Below are 17,782 nucleotides of genomic sequence, written 5' to 3' on the forward strand. Positions count from 1 at the left end.
TACTTCACTGTGATTTACCAAATTCCTCATAAGGTTTAAAACCTTTCCCCAGGTATCCGTCTCCCCTCTCTGATAACCTTGAGCTACCCATCCACCTGCCTCCCCGTGTGTCTGTGGTAAGGGTACTAAGGAAGTAGGCCCCCGTCATCGTCAATTCCAATCTACCTGAAAGCCCAGAACTCGTCCTGAGAAGGGGATAAAGTCTTGTGTCTCCGAGACCAGGTGTTTCCCCTGCTGTTCCCCATCCACACGTCAAAACCCGTGTCTGCCAGGAAGAAGCCCAGGCTGTTGTTGGGAAGGTTCGTGACCCAGTTACTGGAATCGGCCAGCAGGCCATGCTGCAGGAACACAACTGGCTTAGGACCTGGAAAACATCCATGTTTAGGACTCAGTAGCACCCAGCCATAAAGCAGATGCAAGAACAGCGAGGCAGCAATGCCCTCCAACAGAACATCAGTGAAAAGTATCTGTTTAAACAGTGCTGGCAAAGTAGCAGCAAAACTAGGCTATCTCGTGTATCTAATAACAAGACGTGTAGATTTGACCATAAAAAACTTTTTACCGTATTCTTAAGACGGTATGAAATGTTTCTATACTGTGTTTGCTCCCATAATCGAATTTCTTACAATGTATCCTAACAAGATAAACCAAAAGACGGGAAAAGATTACATGTACACAAATTTATAAATATATATACACATATTCCTTTATTTACATGTATATTTCTACTTTTATGTATACACATGCAAATAAATTTTCTACTCACCTATACCTGGGACGGTGATGCTGTGGAAAAACAAAGACTCAGGAGACAAAGAAACATAACCTCTGGCTGCTTGCATCATGTTAAGACCACTTAGTCATTCATTAAACAAGCATTTATTGAACACCGACTGTGTGCTGGCATTCTCGGCACTGGTGACACAGCAGAGAACAGAACCAGGAGGAAGACGGTTCACCCTCACGGAGCTGATGTCAGACTGACCGCGAGTGTCAGAGACAGACGAACTTGGGCTCGAGTCTGTCCTCTCCAACCTCGAATGTGCCACTGGGTGCAAAAATATTTCAACATCCCTCCAATATCCCTTCAACCTGAATCATCACCTGCAGCAGGGAAATGTAACAGGCACTTTATAAAGAGCAATGACTGGGAGACACTGCGTGAAAAGTTCTTTGCAAAGTGCTTCCCAGCACAGCGAGAGTTCAATAAACATTAACCCAGTCTGGGCCTCTGCTCCATCAATAACTGTTATTAGAAATAAATGAGGCAATTAAGTGTCTGGCATAGTGACAGACACATAGATCACAACGAACAAGTAAGAGCTCCTTTGGCCTTCTGCTCGTTCGCTATGAGAGTGAAACGTGGGGGTGCCTGGGTGGCTCAGTGGGTTAAGCATCTGACTTTGGCTCAGGTTATGATCTCACAGTACATGAGTTCGAGCCCTGCTTCAGGCTCCACACTCTCTCTCCCTCTCTCTCTGCCCTTCACTCACTCGCACTCTCCCTCAAAAAAGAAATTTTTTTAATTGAGTAAAAAAAAAGAAAGAAAGTGAAGTGCTAAGGGAAAGAGCTAACTGTTGAGACGTCAAATAATTGATTGCAGTAATTAAACCATCACCAATGACAAGGACTGTGGCATCCCAGAAAAATTTATAACCCAGCCTTGAAGGGTGGAAAGAAAGCAAAGTACAAGACAATAACCTACACTAGACCATAGCTAGGCAGCAATGATGCAGGCAAATGAGAAGGCGTGTAAAACATCAAGGAAAAATGGGAAGTAAGATTCGTCCAAACAGATGGGAAGTGAACTGACAAATTTTTCTTCTGTTTATGTCCTAATGCGGATTTGGTAACTAATTGCTTTTTAGATGGCTGTCCCAGAGCTCCTGGGTGGCTCAGACAGTAAAGCATCCCACTTCAGCACAGCTCATGATCTCACGACTCGTGGGTTGGAGCCCCGTGTCAGGCTCTGCAATGACAGCTCGGAGCCCGGAGCCTGCTGCGGATTCTGTGTCTCCCTCTCCCTCTGCCCCTCCCCCACTCACGCTCAGTCTCTGTCTCTCTCTGTCTCAAAGATAAACATTAAACATTTTTTTTTAATTGAAGTGGCTGTCCGTCTGATGATGCAAGGTGAGCTGTATAGACAACTCCAGGAGGCACCGTCCAAATTCTCTACAGCATGAACAGTACCCCCGGAGCCATGCCAGGTGGGTGCTGCTCCCCTTATTTGTAAAGACAGTGGGACAGCCATCTAGTGAAGGTCCAAAATGACTCCTATGACTTTCTAATCACACACAGTAGCCCTCTGAACTGCCAGGGCCACATCGGTGACCTTCTACCAGAGGGGAGACAAAAGAGCGAAACAGATCAGGATTGGGGCAGCCTTATGAGTACTTCCTTGCCTGCGAATGTTCATTTTAGTGCTATGTGACCAACGCTAACTGACTGTGAAAGTGCTTCGGACAAGGCAGTGTGGTACGTACAGAATCTGCGGAACTGGCTCCCCGACTTTGGTGAAGGAGATCAGAATCCATTTGCGGAAATAAGAGTCGTCGTAAAAATAAAAAGTTCACATAAATCTCAGGGATGTGATAGGGATTACTGAGATCAACTCATCATTAAGTTGTAGCTGATGAAATGTGTTTTAAATGACACCCGCTCCTAAGCAGGCTGCCTTGCGGAGACGGTGACAAGAGGCGTCATCGCTCCATGGTGACTGTGAGTCTCTGTGTGAGGGACCCCCAGGAGCCACACCAGGGTGCTGACGAGTCCCTTCCGCACGTTAGGTCACTTCTCTCCCATCGAAGGTGCTTTGGGGCTGGGCTGTGAGGAATAAGACTTTTTGGCCTTAAGCGAAGTCAGCAAGTCAGGCTGACGGAGGCAAGAGTCTGACAGCACACGGGCACGAGCCGGGCAGGACCACTGTGCTCCGAGAGGCAATTACACATAACCATGGTCTGCCACTGGAGCGGTCTCCCCTGGGAACGAGGGTCCGGTGGGGCCAGAAGCATGGCAGGTGGCTAAACTCCTGCTGTTTCCTCCAACCTGTGCCTCTTCAGACACCTGGTGGAAAACCTGTGTCTGCTTAGCTGACTCCTCAGGGCCCAGCACTGAGAAAGGCAGGAATGATCTAGATGGGAAGGCAGAGCTGGGGGGCGGGGGTGGGGGGGGTGGGGAGTGGGGGCAGCCAGGACTGAGGCTGGAAGGGGTGGCAGGGGTCAGCCTGCGGGGACCAGGCAGGTTTTCTACACTGGGGAACATTTTTTTTAATATTTTTATTTATTTTTGAGAGAGACATAGCTAACAGGGGAGGGGCAGAGAGAGGGGGAGAGAGAATCCCATGCAGGCTCTGAGCTGTCAGCACAGAGCCGGATGCAGGGCTCAGACCCACAAACTGTGAGCTTATATGACCTGAGCTTATATCAAGAGCCGTACGTTTAACTGACTGAGCCAGCCAGGCATCCCTGGGGAACATTTAAGTGGGGAGCGTTTAAAATCCCCCTGAAGTCTCTGTGCATTGTATTTCCCTCCCTAACCTATAGGAGCTTTGGAGGAGAAATGTGGGAATGGCAGACTGAAGGCATACCAGAAAACTCTTTAAACACTACCGGTAAATAACTCCTGCATTCCCAGGGGCAACAAGAAGCCGCTAGCACTCTCTCAGGAGGTGAGCTCGAAGCCAAAAAGGCCGACAGCCCGCTGAAACGTGTGCTCAGGCCCCACATCTTGTATAAACCCTTCCTGGCACCTGTGATATTTCAGCCACTGCGCCAGCTGTGGGGGACACAAAGGAGGGTAAGCCCCGCTCCCTGCCCCCAAGGGGCTCCAGTCCAGCCCAGGAGACAGTCCCACAGTTACCTTCTAGGCCAGTGTGAAAAAGCCTGATCAGCACCCAGGGAAGCCCACAGGAAAGAGAGTGACGTGGCCAGGGGCAGGAACGTGTTTGCCAGCTCCCGAGTGAGACACAGACCGCCCCACAGAGGGTTCTGGAGAAGAAAAGGGACCCTGGCTTTGTAGAAGTGACACTGCCCCAGGCCGCAGCCAGACAGGACCATGGGGCACACACAGGTGGCTCCCTCAGGAGGCAGACACAAAGCAGGTGAAGGTCAATGCCTTGTCTGACCCAGACATGAAGGGCTTTGTAGGGGGCACATCCCTCCAGGTTGGGCGGCTTTCCTGGTCTCATTCCAAAGCCCCTGCTTTTAACCACTACTCCAAAAAAAATCATTAAAAACTAAAGAGGTAGGGGAGAAGAGATGTGCTTGAAAGTATTCCCTTTCAGGGCGCCTGGGTGGCCCAGTCAGTTAAGCATCCGACTTCGGCTCAGGTCCTGATCTCCCAGTTCGTGAGTTCAAGCCCCACATCGGGCTCTGTGCTGACAGCTCAGAGCCTGGAACCTGCTTCAGATTCTGTGTCTCCCTCTCTCTGACCCTCCCCTGTTCATGCTCTGTCTCTCTCTGTCTCAAAAATAAACATTAAAACAAAAAATTAGGGGTTAGGACTCAACACCTGCATTCCGGGGGAACATAAACATTCGGGCTACAGCACCTTCCCCATCAGGGAGGACTGGATACGGAGGAAGCAGACATCAGAGACTACCGTCGAATCCAGAAGGATTTTTTTTTTTTTTCATTGAAAACAGAAGCCACAGCTCCACTGGTTCTGCCCAAGATCCCCCTAACTCTACCCACCACCGGAAGGCCTACACTCGTGTCTGCGGCTGTCTGAGCTCAGGAGTACAGAATCCCTCACCAGTGTGGGTCAACCCCGTCCCAGGAGGGCCCAGGCCCAGAGGAGCTCCTGGAGAGAGTTGGCTGGAGTGATGATCAAATAACCAAGAGGAGCTTCAGCCTTACCGTCCTAAGTGCTAGGAAGGAAACACCTAGAGAGCAAAGAGAACATGCAGCAGGAACTGGCCCAGGGTGAGTGGCCGGGGACGCTCCCTGAAGAACTGACACTGAGGATGACGACGGACAGCAGGTAAGATGGGTTAGCCGGGAGGACAACGGGGAGCACCGCAGGAGACAGAGGTTCTGGCAGCACACCCTAGTCCTTTCCGCCCTGACTCTTGGCTCCAGCCCCACCCTGCACACAGGAGTCAGCGTGCAGCTGACACTGGCTTGTACTTCTCCATTAGGTGAAGGGTCCGAACACAGTCCTGCACCTGATGCACCATCAGAGCCAAATGAACCTGGCCATGAGTTCAGCCAGCCAGTGCCATCAATTCCGGCACCCAGGAATGACCCTGGCCCTGCTCCATGCCACCAGGAGGCAAGGAGCTGCATCTGGGCCCGACGGGACCTCTGGGGACATGTCAGAGCACAGCATTTATTCAAAAAGACAGCTCCTCTAGGAACTGCAGAGAAGGAAAGAATGGAAAATCCAGAAATGATCAGAATCCTAAAATAAGCAAAGGAAAACACAGGCCAGCGGCCTTTCTGTCCAAAGACCTACTTCCCAAGCCAGGTTGTGAATTTTCAATTATGACTTAAAAAGCTTAAGGGAAAGCCCTGGAGTCTTTGCCAAGGTGAAGTTCAAAATGCCTGAAGACCATTACTCAGATCCCAGAACACCACTGCCCTCATTAGGCCAACAGATACCTATATATCATATACATGTATGTGTATGTGTGTATTTACGGATATACATGCATGTATATTGGACACAAATAACCCACTATTGTTGCTTTATTTGACAATTGATTTACTGAACAATTTATTTCCCAATTTGGCAAGAAGTCTGCCTTGTAGCCGTTGCTGTTGGATGTATTTTAGGCAAGACAATATGTATTTCCTTGTTTTAGTCAAATAAAATCAATATCATGGGAACAACTTGCTCAATGCTTATTACATAAGACTGCATCTTCTAGTTCAAATCGCACAGACTCTGGAGTCAGACTGGCTAGGCCACTAGTTTTTGCCTTAAAGCCAACCTCTTTCCCTTTCTCTCTCAAGCTGGCTGTCTCACCCAGTAAAATGAGGGTGCTCATCTAGACACAGGTTCCAGAACTCAAGGACTTTACTTTGGAATCCACCAGGGAGTATGTTACACATGCAAACTCTCCAAATCTCTGGCTCAGAAAGGACTCTGAGATCCTTCTAGTGCTAACATCCCATGACTGTCGGAGATATGGCTGAGCACACGAAACCAGAATCACTTCCCTATTCAGGATGACTTTCAATTCCTTTTTGGAGTTAGTGCAAAGCAGGGGAAGTGCAACACTTGATGGAGAAGTTTGCTTAACACTGGGAAGCATCACACACATGCTCACCAGGCCACTAAGAGCTTTCTTTCATTTTGTTTTTGTTTTGGATTGTATGAGAGTTTTATTTTTTTATATACACAATTTATTATCAACTTAGCTCACATACAGTGTGTATAGTGTGCTCTTGGCTTTGGGAGTAGATTCCTGTGATTCATCACTACAGAGAACACCCAGTGTTCATCCCAATAGGTGCCCTCCTCAGTGCCCATCACCCATTTTCCCCACCCCACCCCCCGACCTCCCACACCCGTCAACCCTCAGTTTGTTCAAAACCCTCAGTCTGTCTCTAAATGTGTGTTCCAAGCTGACTAGTTAGTAGGAGTTTGATGACACAGGTAAATGTGTAAGCAGGGTCATCTTTAGTGGGTCCATCAACTCTCTACAAATGTATGTAGTATGTGTGTGTGCACAGGGCTCTATTTTATGTCACTACACAGAAGGTGCCTTGTCTGCATAGTCCAGTTAAGAACCCCAATTCTGAAGACTGCCCTCATATAACCCTCACTCAGGCTGACCATGCAGGGAACATGGTGCCATCCACCGTGCTGAGGGATACAACGATGACAGAGACACAGCCCCTGCCTTCAAGGAGCGGCTGCAGAGAGCAAAGGGGCATGGGGCGGGGAGGGGAGGAAGAAGTACACAAATAAGTCAGTCCCAAAGCAGAATAAGAAAGGCACCTCAAGAAGGGTGTTAAAAAGGTGTCTGGGAGCTCAGAAGAAGTACGTCTCCTTCCCGCTCATGTAATCAAGGACACCCGCCACTTAGGCTGGGCCTGGAGCTGGGGGAAAGATTTATTTTTAAAAATAATTGGGGCACCTGGGTGGCTCAGTTGGTTGGACGACTGACTTCGGCTCAGGTCATGATCTCACAGTTGGTGAGTTCAAGCCCCGCGTCAGGCTCTGTGCTGACAGCTCAGAGCCTGGAGCTGCTTCGCATCCTGTGTCTCCCCCTCTCTCTACCCCTCCCCTGCTCACGCTCTGTGTCTGTCTGTCTCTCAATAATAAATAAACATTAAAAAAAATTAAATTAAATTAAATTAAATTAAATTAAATTAAATTAAATTAAAATATATAGAAATGAAGATGGCAGGCAGGTTGAGAACTATTCTAGAGGCTGTTTTCACCAGCTGAAGTCCAGGGTGAGCTCAGCAGAAAGGAAAATTATTCCCTTGGATGTCAGAGGGTCAGAAAGTAGTCTTAATTAATTAATACCACCGAGGCATGACTTCAATTACTCATAATTTGGCTAAGGTGCCAAGTTAAACCTGGGCAGCTAATAAGTGATAAATGTCCCTGATGCACCTGGGTGACTCAGTCAGTTAAGCCTCTGGCTCCTGACTTTGGCTCAGGTCATGATCTCACGGTTCATGAGACTGAGTTCCATGTAGGGCTCTGTGCTGACAGTGCAGAGCCTGCTTGGGATTCTCTCCTTCCCTCTCTCTCTCTGCCCCTCCTCCGCACACGTGCATACACTCTCTCTCTCTCTTAAAATAAATAAGTCAACTTAAAAAAAATGATGGATGTTTTTCTTAGATAACGAATGAACCCGGATGGTGCTTAAGCACTCCTCATAAATGTCCTGAAAGAGGTGTGCCACCCCATTCTAAGTAGACATTGACACCACAGACACCACAGTTCAGAACTGTAATCACTGATGTGCCAAATCACGAAGGTCTCTGCACATACCCGTGGGAAGCTTCCAATTTCCTCTGCTGTATGAGCGGTACAGACAACAGAGACACAGAATATCAAGGAAAGGTACATAGCTTCATTTATTAGGTCCCTGAAGACTGCTGAATGGCCGATACCATACAACAACCCCTGGGTTCTTACCCTGCAAAACTACACAAGATGGACAAGCACAGCTAGCAGGAAGAGGAGCGTTGTGGCCAGGCCACGTGATCACACAGCCCCCCCCCCCCAAATCTGCAAGTGGGCCACTCCAACAGGACCCGAACACGCTGCCCATACAGCTCTCACTCAACTTGTGCAGCACCTCCGGACAGCACAAGAACGGAGAAAAACCACACTGAAAAGGGTAAGAGGGACGGTCTCACTTCATCCCCAATAAATGAAGAGATGCTTTAATGTATCTTGCAACGCCCTGTAATTGGTACAGATGCCAGGCGTTATTTTTGTACGTATTAAAAGTATTAATTTCTTAAAAGATCAGCAGTTTCCATAGACCGGTTTTGAAATTCTTCCTTCCTCTAATACACAGGAAGCCTCAAAAATGAAAGCAAAGCCTCCCTCGGGTTCTGAGCTTCTCTCAGGCACCCAGCTGAATGGTCACGAGAGCATACGGAGGGTGGTGGCCTGGCCAAGAGAAGACAGGGATGGACTGAAGCCAGGTAACGTGGGCTCGGCCACCGGAGCACCGGACTCAAGAAGGATTCTGCATTTCCAGGGCAGGAGGACGATGGTCTTATGAATAGGGGAGGAGGTCAGGAGGGGGGTGGCCTGAATAAGAGGATAAGTTCCACGCTGGGTGGGAAGGGCTCTTAGGAATTCTTTTTTTGTCTATTTGGCTTAAATGAGCTGAAGTAACACCACTGACAAGACTGCTCCTGAGGATGCTGAGGGGACAATGAGGAGTCCCTGCTCTGGACCATGGGTGTGCACACCGTCCGAGAAGGGTCTACGCAGCCCTCACTGACGCCTACAGAGGAAGAGGGTGCAGACCTAGCGGTGTGGCCACACTGAGAATGCTTTCCCTCTGTGTTCCCCATTCCAAAGTCCACGAGTACCCACCCACTGCCGCACACCATGCACCCCTGACAAAAAAAAAAGAGTGTGGACTATAACCCACGGAACCAGAGTGACAAAGAGGAACACTGGGACCATCACAGTCAATCAACTGTTCCTGCGGACGGAGATTCCAAGGCACACAGAGGCGGACGCCCACACGGACCTCGCCGCTGACGGAGATCTCACGCTCAGCTGCCCTGACTCCTTCCTGCCACCGGGGAGCACATCTAGGCTCCTGTTCGCTTCCTCACCTGGCAGGGCACAGCCCCGCACCACAGTGCTGGTGCTCACACACCTGGGTGGGGGCACCATCTGTTCTAACTGTGGCGTGAATTCCAGGGGTGGGCGACGGAGAAAAGATGAGAAGCATTCCCCAAGCATGTTTTCACTGAGGTTCCCTGCATCTTTTAATGATGATTCACATTTTTTTTAATGCTTATTTATTTTTGAGAGACAGAGTGAGAGTTGGGGAGGGGCAGAGAGAGAGGGAGACACAGTATCCGAAACAGGATCCAGGCTCTGAGCTGTCAGCACAGAGCCCCATGCAGGGCTCGAACCCATGAACCACAAGATCATGGCCTGAGCTGAAGTCAAGACACTCAACAAACGGGCCACCCAGGTGCTCTAACAAGGATTCGCATTATTAATTATACTAGTTACCCAATCACTTTTAAGAGTAATGATCAGTACATATTCTTCTTTATATGGGATCTGAAATCAAAGGGTTTACCAAAAAAGAAAAAGAAAAAAAAAAAAAAACAAGGAAACTAAGATCATATGTTTGTTCCGGAATAAAATATACATTTTGTGTGTTTTGAGCAGAAAAAGAAATGTAAGCCCTCACTTCAGCTCACTACTCATTTTTTTAACGTACTTATAAGAAGGAAGCTTAATAGTACGAACATGAATCTATAAATCATAAAAACCTCAAGAATGAGAAAGGAGGGGCACCTAGGTGGCTCAGGTAGTTAAGCATCTTGACGTCATCTTGATTTATTGACTCTTGATTTCAGCTCAGGTCATGATCTCACAGTTCATGGAACTGAGCCCCGTGTCAGGATCTGCCCTGGCAACACAGAGTCTGCTTGAGATTCTCCCTCTTTCTCTCTCTCTCTGCCCCTCCCCGACTCTCTCTCAAAATAAATAAACATTTAAAAAAAAATGAGAAATGAAATTTCAAAAACAGCACTGGCTGTCTCAGCCACTTAAGTATTATAAAATTCCTTATTATAGTTACAATCTGGGGGGCAGGGGGAAATAGACCAGATTATATTAAGAAAAAAAACAAAAACAAACAATGATACAAAGGTCATGTAACACAGGTTTTTAAGTTTGCTTTGAATAATTTGGGAAGGAATTGAGGCAAAAAGGCCCTTCTGCTCATATAAAATTGTAATTGAAGAACACTGAGTCATCAAATTACCTTAATCTCAACCTTAGTTGACCAAGGAAAATCTTTTTTTTTAACGTTTATTTATTTTTGAGACAGAGAGAGACAGAGCATGAACAGGGGAGAAGCAGAGAGAGAGGGAGACACAGAATCTGAAACAGGCTCCAGGCTCTGAGCTGTCAGCACAGAGCCCGACGTGGGGCTTGAACTCACGGACCGTGAGATCATGACCTGAGCCAAAGTCGGACGCTTAACCGACCAAGCCACCCAGGCGCCCCCAAGGAAAATCTTTAGAAACAAAACATTAAAGAATAAGGTACATCTGGAGAGATGATTGCATTGGGATCGATCTTCATTCTGACATATGTTTCACAATTTCAAATAGCCTGCCTAGAAAGAAATTCATTCATCTCCTGGAAGCGGCACTTTCGCTATGGGAAGATATAGACATACGTATCTCCAAAACTATAAGAACTTTCACATCTTGCTAGTGAGAGTAATTACCGGAACAAGATTGCCTGAAAAGAGATTTAACAGTATCTATCAAAATCATAAATGTACATATCCTCTGACTCAAAAATTCTATCTCTGGAAATGTATCTTATAAACAAACTTGCACACGTACAAGGTTGTGTTAAGCAGCAGTATCTTCCTTCTACCAAAAGGACTAGAAATACCCCAATGCCCATTACTAGGACACCTGTAAAATAAATCATGGAACAACTCTGCGGAACACCAAGTGTCTGTGAAGTATTCTCTTTTTTTAAGTTTATTTATTTATTTGTGGGGGGGAGGGAGGGAGAGCACGAGCAAGGGAGGGCAGAGAGAGAGGGAAAGACAGAATCCCAAGCAGACTCCACACTGTCAGTGCAGAGCCAGACGCAGGGCTCAGACTCACGAACCATGGGATCATGACCTGAGCCGAAACCAAGAGTTGGATGTTTAACCGACTGAGCCCCCCAGGTGCCCTGAGTGGTGAAGTATTCTACGTATTGTATGGAACTATCTGCATGATATTAAGTAAAAAATTCAAGTAACGAAAGAATTGACACTATATACCACCTTTTGTATTAAATCGGAAGCAGGGAAAAATAATCACCTATGTCTGTATCCATTTCTAAAGAAATTTTTTTTTAGAGCTAAAGAAATTAAAGAGATTTTGGAAGAATACATACAAAACTAGGGAGGTGAAGGATGAGAAGGGAGGGAGGTATTTCACTATATGTCTTTTTACTCTTAGTTTTGAACTATGTGAACATATTGCCCATTCAAAAAAATCAATATTCAAACAGCAAAAGCGATTTACTTAATGCTTAAGACATTTCACTAATGAGATGCCTCCTTATAACAAGGAAAGCAAAGATTTCACATATCATCAAACAAAACTGACCTTCAAATCGTTAAGCAAAATGTGAAATTCCATAACCTGTCTTCACTTCTTCAAAAACAGTATTTTCATATGCCTTGCATAAATGTAACATGTTTAGTACTCTAGCCTAAAAATAACCCCATTTCAATGTTTTCAGGTTAAATCTCAACTTGATTACTGACACAAAAACCAGCCAAAGTCCAGCAGTGTAGGTACTTTCCAGAGCTTTCCTGCCTCACCACAGAAGACACCCATACCTTTGTCAGCACGATTCTTCCTCCCATGAGGGATTCGGTGAAGGCAGAGAATATAGCCGTCTTTTGTCTCAACGTAGTGTTCCTCACTAGGGAATCCCCAGTAGGAGATAATTTCGGTCTACAGAGAAAAAGAATAATGGAGTTTCTGTGCACAGAATCTGACAAGATCTCCCACATTAACAGGCAAAGAAGACAACATGTCAGCAGGCATTCTCCAGGCTTTAAGAAATCCGTTGTTAGTGACATTTTCGTGTGCTCAACCTAGTAGCACCCCCAACGCAAGAGTAAACCCTCTACTGGTTTCATCCATATCTTCTACTCACAGGTGTTTGATTAACCTTGGTTTCAACATTCTAACATGTTCTACACCACGCGTGTCTGATTTCACCGCCACGTTGGGCCTCTTTGTTTCCATCCTGGCTCCCAGGTACAAGGAAACATTCTTCTTTATTTCTTTTCGAAATATGCCAGCTAATATTGTGATCTGCACGCATAAAATATCCTTATTTTCAGAGGTCCCTTCCTGGGAAACAAAGCGTAGCATCAATCTGTTTTTATCAATGAACTAACGAAATTACACTAGTAAAATACAGAACGGCAAGGTGGAGCTGGAGGATAAGAAAAGATGAAAAGCAGGAGACTGATCAAATTCACTTCTCCATAAGGAGCAGTCCATGGAGAAACTCTTAACCAGGAGCTCAGTAGAATATGGATAATTCAATTATCTAGATTTAATGTAAGTAAATGCTCACTATCCTTTCCTCTGCAAGTATCTGAAAGAATTTAATTCTTTCATTTTTACAGAAAAAAAAATTAAAGGAGGGGAGGAATAAGAAAAAATTGGGGACAAGAACTAAAACTTGACCCTAAGACCCTGATCAAGTTACATTCTCTTGACTCACTTTGGATTTATCAGCTTCTAACCGTGGTGTCTTGATTCTTCAGCTGGGTCACTGCTTCATCTATTTTAAAGTAGCTACTGTCTCTAGTCATTTGTATTTTCCCAATGTTTTAGGCCTAAATGAGATAGTTCCAGGTTTTATTGTTTCCTTAAGATTAATAACCTTGAAACGTTAATTTCAAATTTGAAATATTAATTACTCCACAAATTGTTTTTGCTTATTTGTTCTAACAAAACTTTTTTTTCAGATATTTTGATTTTTATATCGAACTGTGCTCCCTGGACATTGCTAATCACACTTCTTGTTCACTGTGTTGTAACAGCAGCACTCGGGAGTAGCATTCTTGCAAAGTTTTGATACGTTTTTATCCTTCAAAGAGGTGAGTTGGTGGCTTCATGTGGCCCACTTAACCGAATCTCAGAAAATAACTGACCTTTGTCACATGCATTTTATTTTTTTTTTAATTTTTTTTTAACGTTTTATTTTTATTTTTGAGACAAAGAGAGACAGAGCATGAATGGGGGAGGGCCAGAGAGAGAGGGAGACACAGAATCGGAAACAGGCTCCAGGCTCCGAGCCATCAGCCCAGAGCCCGACGCGGGGCTCGAACTCACGGACCGTGAGATCGTGACCTGAGCTGAAGTTGGACGCTTAACCGACTGAGCCACCCAGGCGCCCCCCCCCCCCCCCCCCCCCCCCCCCCCGTCACATGCATTTTAAAAGCATCTTTCAGGGGCGCCTGGGTGGCTCAGTCAGTTAAGTGTCGGACTCTTGGTTTCGGCACAGGTCACGATCTCACAGTTTCATGAGTTTGAGCCCTGCATCAGGCTCTGCGCTGACAGTGTGGAGCCTGCTCGCGATTCTCTCTCTCCGTCTCTCTCTGCCCCTCTCCTACTCATGCTGTCTCTGTCTCGCTCAAAATAAATATTTTTTTTTCAACGTTTTATTTATTTTTGGGACAGAGAGAGAGACAGAGCATGAACGGGGGAGGGGCAGAGAGAGAGGGAGACACAGAATCGGAAACAGGCTCCAGGCTCTGAGCCATCAGCCCAGAGCCCGACGCGGGGCTCGAACTCACGGACCGCGAGATCGTGACCTGGCTGAAGTCGGACGCTTAACCGACTGCGCCACCCAGTCCCTCGCTCAAAATAAATAAATAAAACTTTTAAAAAAATGTTGAAGCATCTTTGAGATTTTGAGAAACTTACCACGTTCATATTTGTTTCGGGATCCACAGCTGCCAGCTTCCCTTTGAACGCCTCGCACTGCAAGGTCCCGAGGACCAAACAGAACACCAACCCCAGGAGCTGCATTTTCATTCTGTATAAAGTAGTCTATTGTTATTTGTCTGAATTTCACTGCACAAATTATGCCGGTAGATTAGTGCTCCCATAAAAAGTTCTGAACCAGGCTTAGGGGCAAGTCAAAGTCAGGTTCAGGGGCAAACATGAGACAAAGGACTCCGGCCCTATCTGGAAACAGAAAAAAGTGAGGAATTATTATTATTTTTTTTTTTTACTAAGAAACCTCTCTACCTGCCATCCTCCACAAGGTTACCATGTGACCTTTGGAGCCCAGCACACCCACTCACCCTCTCACCACAAGGTTCAACAAATTGTTCCAGAGAAATAACAGAGAAGAGGACTTAGAGGATAATAGGCTGGAAAAAAAGGGAAGATCCACAAAATTTCTGAACTGGTTAACCTCCCACCTTTTCCCTTCTAATAATGATTTAACATTTTTAAGTTCTCATTTTTAAGTGCAGTATTAGTGCTTGCCTCCCACTGTCTACTTATTTCCGTTCTTGCCCAAAATTACACATCAGGATTCGAATTTGTCACCCAAATGTTCTGCTAAGTGAAATAAGCCAGATTGAGAAAGACAAAAACCACATGATTCCACGTATAAGGGCAATCTAAAAAACAAATGAATAAACAAACAAAAAGCAGAAACAAACCCATAAATATAGAGACCTACATAAATACAGAGTGGCTGTCAGGTGGGAGGTCCGGCAAAATGGGTGAGGGAGATACCAGCTTCCAGTTATGGAATGAATACATTACAGGGATGAAACGTACAGGGTAGGGAATGTCCTCAAGGGTACTGGAATAGAGTTACATGGTGACAGACGGTAGCTACATAACACACAACGATGTTGAAACACTATGTTGTACACCTGAAATGAATGTCCCATTGTGTCAACCATACTTCAGTTAAAAAGTAACAATAAATTTTATAAAAAATAAATAAAACAAATAGGTCATCCAAGGAAAAAGCTGAAATGAAAGAAAGCCTGCAAGAGAAACAGGATAGAAGAATATCCCTTTCTCCTTCTGAGACCCTCCAGAACACCAACAAAGATGATCTAGCTTCTGCCAGGGATGGTACAAAATCACAGCACAGCAAAGACCTCGGGGATGGATGTTAAAGGCAAAGCAAAGTGAGTCTCCCCAAGGAACCTGGATGATTAGAAGCAAAGCAGGAACTACAGCCTAGGCATCCTACATTTTTAAAAATATAATCACTTAAAAAAAAAGATGCATGCATGTATACCTATTCAAAGACTTGTATAAAAATGTTTAAAACAGCTTTGTGTGTAATAAACAAAAACTGGAAAAGCGCAAATGTCCAAAATGGGTGAATGGTTGTGGATAGGACATGAACATGATATATACATACTACTCAGCAATAAAAAGGAATGAACACACAGTAACAGGGATGAATCTCAAACTAATTATGGTGAATGAAAGCAAGACCAAAACACAAGAAGAATAAATACATCTGAGTCTATTTATAGAAAACTCTACAAGCAGATCTAGGGCTGGCTGCCTGAGAAGAAAAGGGAAAGGAGGAAAAGACTGCAAAGGGGTATGCACGAAAAGGGTGATGGACAGGTTCACTATACTGAATTTACCGATGGTTTTGCAGGTGTATGCATATGTCAAAATTTCTAAATTGTTCACTTAAAAAAGTCTTGTTATTGTATGTCAATAATACGGCTGTTTTTGAGACTTGTGCTTAACTGAGTAATCCACAAATCTTAGGGCATTGGTTCTCAGGAGATTACAAATAGTGAATTCTGCAAAAGCAAGCACTGCACTTAGTATCCAACCAGCAGTGAACCGTGAACATCTACAAAGAAAGTCATGTTACCTTGAATCTGCACCGCCAAAGCAAACTCACTGGCCTTTACTCACAAGTGTAGACTTCTTTGTGGTGGTTGGAAAGGGCTGCCTCGCCCCGAGCAATAAATTCAACCTCCCCAAAGTCCATTTTTACTAGGGAATGAGGTGTAGATTGAAAAGGAAACGGAAAAGTTGTGCCCACAATTTAAAACAAAGAATCATCTGGCAGCAGACTGTTTGCACTCAGTCCTGCCCTACAGAACCTGGGCCAGGTGTCCACGGAGAGGCTCCAGGAGGGCGACAGGATCTATCACCCCGGTAATTTTTCCTTCCGACACAACATTAAGCAAGCTTCTCAACCTAGGAGTCAAGGGATTCCCAGAAGGCTGATGATTGAGAAGCTTAAATGGAGAAAAAGCCCCCATCCAGGCTGGATTCTGTGTGCTTTCCTGGGTTTTCTTAGCAACTTTGATCTCGGGTCCTTCTACATTGTAACAATCCAAGTATGTGCTCGGCTGGCCCTCATTTCACCCCAGCCCATGTGCAAAGCGGGCGTCTGACTCAACTTTGAACCCCTAGGGCCTGAAGAGATGCCAGGAAATATTGGATGCACAGTTCAGATTGGAATACGGGATAGGGAGCGGTCCAAAAGTTCAGTGGCTGGAGAAAAGAAAAACCGCAAAGCAGCCTTCCATTTTGCTTTCTAATAATGACACCACCACCACCAATAATTTCGGTTCCCATTTAAACTTGCGCTACGCGCCAGACACCGCCGGCAGCGCTGCCGAGCTGTGTGAACTACTCTGCGCAAATCTGGGGGGTACCGTTAAATCTTCTTTCGAGAGAGGCTGAGATTGCACCTAGGTTCTGTACCGGAAGCAAAGTGGCAACGCGTTTAGAGGGAAGCTTGACCAGGGGAAAGGGGGTAGCTGGGAATCAGGAGTCCCGATTGTCACCGCAGTCCGCGGGCTCCGGGCGGCTTCGCTGATCGGCGGCCGCTCCCGTCCAGGAAATCGAAGGGCTCCCGGAGAAGGGCGGGCAACTTCAGGGGGACCCCCCACCCTGAAACCTGGACCGCGCCGCCCGTAGAAGGGGCGCCCGCAGATGCTCCAGACAAGGTGCTCCAGGTGGGATGCTCCAGGCGCCAAGCGCAGGGGGTCCCGCCAGCCTGCAGAGGCTCACGGCGAGGGGGGGGGGGGGGGGGGGGGGCGGCGCACATGGAGGCAGGGGCTGCCGCACCTCACCTGGCGGCGCAGCCAGAGCCCCACTCACCTGCACTGATCCTCCCCTGCAGCTGTCCAGAGCCGCAGTGCCCGCACGCGAAGCCGGGCACCTGGAGGGCCAGACGCGAGGGCAGGCGCTCCCCCCTCTCCCCAGCTTAAGCTTTGTGCACAGCCAATCGGAGCCGCGGGCCTTCGGGAAGTGCGGCAGAGACCCCGCCCTGCCCTGTGCTTCCGAGCCGTCAGACCCCGCAGAGCATGCGCTCTGGGCGGGCCCCAGCGGGGCGGAGGCTCCGCCTCCCAGACCCAGCAGTAGCCCAGGGACATCAACAGGCAGCGGAGGCTGCCTGCGCCCTGCCAAAGGAGCTCCTGCAGGGTTGGCACCCTCTGCACCTGCCATAAGGCTATGGGCTCTCTAAGTGAAAAGAAATAATATGTTCAGTATAAAGCGCTAAGCAATGTGTCTGATGCAAAGCAATCTTGCTGTACATTTTATTTTTATTT

At 46.7% G+C, this 17,782-nt stretch overlaps 1 protein-coding gene across 2 annotated transcripts in view; it reads right to left on the reverse strand.

Moving 5' to 3' along the window:
- LIPA (lipase A, lysosomal acid type) overlaps nt 1-17,551 on the reverse strand; it is a 33,763-nt gene extending 16,212 nt beyond the window's left edge. Inside the window, exons 1-4 of one of the 2 annotated variants that reach the window (XM_045437181.1) lie at nt 17,331-17,551; nt 14,142-14,253; nt 12,032-12,149; nt 166-364 (exon numbers count right to left, since the gene is read on the reverse strand). In XM_045437181.1, the coding sequence (XP_045293137.1) occupies nt 166-364; nt 12,032-12,149; nt 14,142-14,252 (428 nt within the window). In that variant the 5' untranslated portion in view covers nt 14,253; nt 17,331-17,551. Of the gene's footprint in view, nt 1-165; nt 365-12,031; nt 12,150-14,141; nt 14,406-17,330 lie in introns of both variants that reach the window. The other variant, XM_045437182.1, reaches the window with a different exon arrangement.
- Between the last annotated feature and the right edge of the window lie 231 nt (nt 17,552-17,782).

The sequence above is a fragment of the Leopardus geoffroyi genome, chromosome D2 (assembly GCF_018350155.1).
Source record: "Leopardus geoffroyi isolate Oge1 chromosome D2, O.geoffroyi_Oge1_pat1.0, whole genome shotgun sequence".
Taxonomy (NCBI): domain Eukaryota; kingdom Metazoa; phylum Chordata; class Mammalia; order Carnivora; family Felidae; genus Leopardus; species Leopardus geoffroyi.